Here is a 7,086-nt window from a genome sequence, read left to right as displayed (position 1 = left end):
GGTTACTTTTTTATATATTGACAATATAATTACAATATTTATATCTAATTTAATATTTATTATACATCGTCCTCTTTGAATGTTTTATCATAGGTATATTACGATCTTTTGAAATAATATGTATATACTTATTATTATGCATATGTATACTCTGACTCACTCGTTTAATTATACTTCTCCCACATAAAAAATACCCAAGTACAAGTATATAAAAGAAGTATTGAAATTACTTGACATTTTCGAAAGAATATTTCGACATTCTCCATACATCCCAATTTCAATTTTTGACGTTATTTTTGCATTTACATCGAATTTATTGCAACGAATTATTTGTACGCAGTCGATTGTTTGTAAAATAATCATAACGATGCCAATGTATTTTCAACCTGTGCCGAAATTAGGCCTAGGATTTTCCTAAAATAAATTTCCGCCAAACATCCTCGCTTCTTTCCTCTCATCTCTATGGAGAGTCGAGACAGTGGCAAATTAAAGACGAGTCGTAGAAAGCGGCTGCTAGAATTCATAGAATTGGCGATTAGTAAAATCGGTGTCTTTCATCAGCCACTAAAAAATGCCAATATGCTAGATATATGCAATATTTATTTATTCTTTTTTAATTAATGCAATAAATTGCACTTTGTCATGCAAAAGCTTGTCATCCAATACGCATGATACAATCGTATCGATGCTCGTTGTATTTTCTTCGCACGTTTGAATAGGATAAATTGAAGGATTAAATGCCAACGGCACGCGTTTAAAGACGTTAAAATACTCGGGATTTTTAAATGGAAATTCTCTTAACTTGATGAAATTTTTTTTTTGTTAAATTCTGAAATCAGATTCTTCATCTCATTATCTCGTGACGATCTGAAAATAATGCCGAAAAGCGTCGAACGGTAGAATATAATGTTGAACTTTAGCGATACAAACGTAATGCCTATTGCGAATATTGCGAATAATCCATAAATACTTACTGCGCGAATCACACGTTAGCATAAACGTACGCGGCTTTGAAAGCTCGCGAATCGCGTTCGGTGCAAAACGATTGAATTCAATTAATTCGGATGCATCATCGAGCAACGGTGAACGCAACCATGTGCAACAAATACATATAATGGGCCACTCTAGTCGCTAGCGTCCGCGCCAGTCCGCGCGCTGGCAAAAGTAATGCATCGTCTGTACACGCCTGAATGCGACTTGTGCGACTCGCGCTGAATGACGCAAAACGTCCGCGTGCGGATTATTTCGTCGCGATCGCGATCATTTTATTTCGAGAACCGTGTCGCTGACGCTCCTTTTCAATTCGTTCTCTCTCTCTCTCTCTCTCTCTCTCTCTCTCTCTCTCTCTCTCTCTCTCTCTCTCTCTCAAATTTGCCCTTAAATACAGGCAATACTATGTAAATCAATTGAAGTTTAATTAACTTGATTGCATCCTACTGTTAAATCTATAGTGTCAAATTTAATCCTATCAAATATATCATTATTTTTCATTAAAATAATAATTAAATTTGATACTATATAATGTTAAATTGACACTGTATAGTGTCAAATATAATCATTGTTTTAATAAAAAAATAACGATATAATAAATACCTACTTTATTCAATGAGATAAAATTTTCTTGACATGTCATTCGATATACGATACATTATACATATATATGTATATACCTACAAGTATAAATCTTTCACCAATGCTAGCAGGATCGTTCCTTATTGAGAAATTTCGCTTGGCAGTGAAATTTCTTAGGAATAGAAAATTCGTATCGATCGATATAAATTTCTGTTACGAGTATAATGATCGTATGAATTTGCGAGCGACACGATACATTGAAAGATATCGTATGTACGTACGTACATATACACATACATACATGAGAAATGGCGCAGCACATAGTACGGGACACTGTACAGCGCACTAACATATGCGATGGCTGTATAAACATTGTAAACACTGATCGTGCCACGCAGTGGTTCTCACGTCTGTACATGTATATGTACATACTTACGTCTGCGTGCCTCATTGCGTTAATCCGCAGATGTGCGTCCGTCGCGTCGGTGTCGGTTTTATATGAGAGAGAGAGAGAGAGAGACGCGAAGAAATGTCATCGCGATGATCGTTAAGTAAATTTTGACGTTGTCGCCCATTATACACCGCGTGTACTTATTATTACCGTTTACGCGCGGCCTGGTGTGCGCTAAACGATGTCGAGTAATGGCGAGTTGCAGTCAATATATTAGGACCGTTTCCAAGTATATAGGATATCATGCGACGAAACGATCTATATTATTACGAACAAACAATTATTATATTAAACTTATTATTTCATCTTGTGCATAAAATTGTATAAAAGTTATATATATAAAAATTATCAATTTCAATATATTTAAATAATAAATAATTAATTGATTCAACACACAAATGTCGTTAGAATGACATGTTAATTGCGCGAAGCTTTATGTAATGTATTTATAGATTCTTATATGTGACGAGAGTCACATATTATATGCGACTGACAGAAACAAACCTGTATATTGGGCGATATACCGTTTCTGTAATCAGCAGTAATTTCAATGTAAATTGTAATTTCACGAAAATTAACTCACGAGAGAATATAACTATAGGATATACGTGTTACAATTGCTCGGGTTATCGACAATTGCAGTCAAATCAAAATTGTAACGCGGAATGCGTTGAGATAAACGAACAAGATACCAACAATTGTACAAAGCATCTCGTTAAATGTTGCACGAGCGTAATTCGCGATGGGAAAAGTAGGTATATGCGTGGTCAACAATCGCCTTCCTTTTTCTATTTCTGATGAACCGAATTAGCATGAGATGGAACTTAGCCATGTCATTTAGAAACAAATTTTACGTGATGCGCAACCGTTTCGATCCACGGGGATTCCCTCTTACATACTCACGTTATCTCCGTCAACGAGGAAATGCAACGCAACACATTACAATGCAAATAGGCTGTGGCTGACTCACCGGAGGATAATCGAAGTCTGGGGAAGACGAGACTTCCAGGACATAGTCCATTCTGCTCTGATTTGATGTGTCTCCTAGTGTAACGGGCGGCGTTAACGTACTCATCGCACTGGTTATCGTCTGCAAAAAAAAAAGCATCATGTCTCTCTTTTTTTATCTTTAAATCAAAAATTTTTTCCATATAGATATATAGATTAAAATAATTTTGTTAGAATTCATGCGTTTACGTTAAAACTTATACCTTCTCATATGTATATATAGTTACTATATTAAATATAATCTTTTGTAAAAATAAAATATTATTTGTATCATTTTGTATCATTAATCATCTACGTTATCCTCTTATGTCTATTCATATAACATCACACATATGCATCCATATGTGCATTATTAATATAATAAAAGTCATATGAACTGCATATAACAAGAATTATATTATTGATTAATTTCGATGAGGAATATTACGGTCTAAATTAAATATTTTAGTAAAATAAAAAAATCACATTTATAATTACACATTTATAACATTTTCGCTATAGAATCACTTTTATTTTTCTATAATTACTTAATAATATAGTATAATTAATTATACTATAATTACTGATTCGCTGTAATTGTGTTATGTTATCACGCTGTTAATTACTTGGTAAGAATTTCGTATGTAAAAAAAAATGTTGAGGGTAGCAGCAGTTGGGGTCAAAAAATAGAATCACACGCGCAGCATGTGATTGAGCATGAGTTTGAATGACAAATCGGTGACAAAATGCTCTTGCAGCTAGATTTGATATCGCAAATTTGCGTGTCACGTAACGGTTATGTCGAGTGTTATTTTGAGCGCAATGATTTGTGTGTCTACTAAAACTTGGTTTGGAAGCAAACACGGAATTCGTGATGCAACACTGACGAGAATTCAACCATCGATGAGATCATCGCTAAAAAAAAAAAGGAGAAAAAAAAGAGTAGAAGAAAGAATAGTAGCTCTTGCAATAATCTATAATTTTTTCAACTAAACTCTGGTCAAATTACACAACCTCTCTCTTTATTCAATTGATTTTAATTCTCATGTAATAGGTCTGTGAAATTTTTACGCCAAAGTAGATAGATATGTAGGCTGATAGGATACTTACCAAAATGGCGTCCCTAATATTCTTCTTAATATCTTCAATTTTCTGCCGCTTTTCCCTGCAAACACCAAGATGCATGTTAGATTTAGACGTTAGTTGTGTTGTTAGAAATCCGACACCGATTTCTTGTTGACCGCATAACTAAATGTGACAAAGTATTATGACTAATAATGCATATTGTATACAACAGACATAGTAGCGTAAGAGTAGATCGACCAGCAATAATGATCGAGTCATGAGCTGAATGAAACGATAGCAAAGACCGTGTGTTCTTTTATATCGGTATTTTCAGACCAATTCGATAATTTTAGCGCGGCCAACTACCACGCGTTTAAAAGAACTTGCTGGAAAACTCATGGTCAATCAATAATGCGTATTTCTGGAACTGTCTGTTTTCAAAGATTCCGGCTAAACAGAATAAATCCTCTTTGTTCGAGATATTCAAATTAAAAACTCGCAAAACAAAAAAAGTTTGGGTATATTGGTATACATATGTATATGTCAGATTGAGAAAAAAGTTGCAAAGTGAAATGTAAAAATGAAAGACGTTCTTCTATTCTTCTACCTACTTCACAGTTGTCACCGAATTTAGTTTAGACACAGAATAGAACTTGTACATGCATGCGTAAAAATTGTCAAGAATATATTGAGTTGGCAAGAAAGTAATTGCGTTTTTTTAAAAGGCATCTATCAATAAAAATTACTTTCTTACCAATCAATATAAATATATCTTCATAGAATAAAGTTTCAGTTTTAAAAATCTCTTTTTTAAATTGCGATACAACAATTTTTAACGGAGTTATGAGCAATTAAAATCAAAATTCTTTTACTTAATCCGCAATAATTCAGTAACCAAAAATTATAGGAATATTTAAAAAAAAAACGATTTTGTAGGGAAAGTATCAAGCTTTCACGATAGGTAGTCGAAAATTTTTTCGAATTTGTTTTGGGCACACCCTCAACGTTACAAACCCACAAAGTGAGAAGAAAATTTTCCGTCTTTTTCAGCTCGTAGTTTTTAGTATGAAAAAATTCCATTACCAAATTCATATAAACTTAAAAAATGTGATAAGCTTTTAAAAGTAGAAATTTCAAGCTTTAAAAAACTTTTTTAAATTTAAATTTCATTCATTATTGACGAAGATATAGTATATACAACTTTGAACTAAAAAAACGCAAATACTTTCTTGCCAATCCAATATATACTTATGTATCACCAACATCCGTGCAAAAGAATGAATTATTGAATTATGATAACGAGGCTCCAAGACAGAGAAAATATTTAAAACGGATCAGTGAAAGATGACGGAAATCAAGTAAAATTACGAGAAAAGTAACCGCATGAGATAACTATCGTTAGCGGGCTAAAAAAATGGACTAAAATGATATAAAAATGAGAAAAGAGAAATGGAATCATATCGAATTCAAGGAAAAAGATAAATCATCTAGAATGCTGCTTAAAAAAAAAAAAATAAACGTTCCTTTCGTTTTATTGAAAATACAAGAAAAGCGTTAATATATCTATAAAAGAAGGTAAGTAATTCCAGTGAATGCATTTCGAAGATAATGATGAAGAAGATTGAGAAAAAGAGTGAAGCTAGCGATAGTGAAGAATAATATAAACATAATGCGATGAATGCGTCGTCGCATACTTGGAAAATAGTAAAGGAAATAGTAATGACGGATCCGTATCAGCTACATGTTGATATATACTTGTAGTTAATACTGTAGCAGTCTGAACCGGTTATGAGATGAATCATTCGTGCAGAACGCCCAACGTCGCGCGCTAAAAAATTCATTACGCTACAATTTGCGATTCAAAAAAAGTCGAAAGAAAAATTGTAAGAAGAAAGATTAACGCGTCGCCATTGGCCACAATTAAAAGGATAGTAAAAATAGAATGCATCAACATGCTCTCAGTAGCCATATATAGCAAGTTGTGTGATGACTGTCTCTCTCGAAAATCGTCTCGCGAGATTCGAAGATTCGAGTTGTAGGTGTGAAGTGAAGAGTGAAAGAGTCAAGAGATGCTCCGGGAAAATTCAATAAACGTATAACCACGTATAAATTTTCGTAAACGACTTGCGTGAGTAGCAGAGAGTACGTACGATCTCGCATTTCGCTGACATTTAATTGTAACGCGAGCTTCGCGATGAAAAGCTACGAGATGGAAACAAAGAAGAGATTACGGTCCTTCTCCTTTAACGACACATGGAATAAGCGGATTGGATTGGTATAAATGCAGTGGATGGAGATCGCCGTGTAATCTAAACGATCGCGCTGCGCCGCACCAAGTAATTTTTCAAGTAATTTTAAGACGAAACTTACGCCTCACTGAAACCATTGACGTGCAGTATCCTCATCTGTTTGACGATCGTGCTTTTGCCAGACTCTCCTGCTCCTGAAACAGGGCGAAATTAATCTTTGGCGACATTGATCTCTCTGGAGTCTGCAGGCGTGATGACTACTCAGCTGACGCACCGCGGGATTTGCAGGATTTGCGGGATTTGCCGTGATGTAATGTCGCGCGAAAGAATATTTCACAGAATTGAGATTTCATCAGCCGAGATATATTGTACAATATATGTATATAACTATAATATGGTATAGTTATCGATCGGCCGCGATAAAAGGTATCGTGTCATGCAGGATTTAACGATACATTGAGGGAATAAACGATTGAACGATGCGCATTTTTCTGCATGCTTTGCCTGCAGAATTAAATGTTGGACATTCTCTAAACTCTAAAAATGAACCAGAACGATTTCCCGCGGTATGTGATGTGCGTGACCTAGATGATTCCATTGCAATTAATTATCATCAGAGTTAATTAAAGCGCCTTTTTGATTCTCTTGGACATGAGCGAAATATATCAAGTTTTTTAATTTTCTGCCCAAGTTTTAACGTAATTCGTGAGCATCAACATTATTTCCTTTCCTGTCGTATTCTCAATACTCTTACGTGTGTGT

The 7,086-nt window shown here is 34.4% G+C and overlaps 1 protein-coding gene across 1 annotated transcript in view; it reads right to left on the bottom strand.

The window, feature by feature from the left end:
- Positions 1 to 7,086, bottom strand: part of LOC108691968 (guanine nucleotide-binding protein G(s) subunit alpha) — a 26,030-nt gene that overhangs the window by 15,924 nt on the left and 3,020 nt on the right. Inside the window, exons 2-4 of the mRNA XM_018199991.1 lie at positions 6,446 to 6,518; positions 4,121 to 4,175; positions 2,994 to 3,113 (exon numbers count right to left, since the gene is read on the bottom strand). Of these exons, the coding sequence (XP_018055480.1) occupies positions 2,994 to 3,113; positions 4,121 to 4,175; positions 6,446 to 6,518 (248 nt within the window). The remainder of the gene's footprint in view (positions 1 to 2,993; positions 3,114 to 4,120; positions 4,176 to 6,445; positions 6,519 to 7,086) is intronic.

This window comes from Atta colombica, unplaced genomic scaffold, assembly GCF_001594045.1.
Source record: "Atta colombica isolate Treedump-2 unplaced genomic scaffold, Acol1.0 scaffold55, whole genome shotgun sequence".
NCBI lineage: Eukaryota > Metazoa > Arthropoda > Insecta > Hymenoptera > Formicidae > Atta > Atta colombica.
This window is presented reverse-complemented; position numbering and strand designations above follow the sequence as displayed.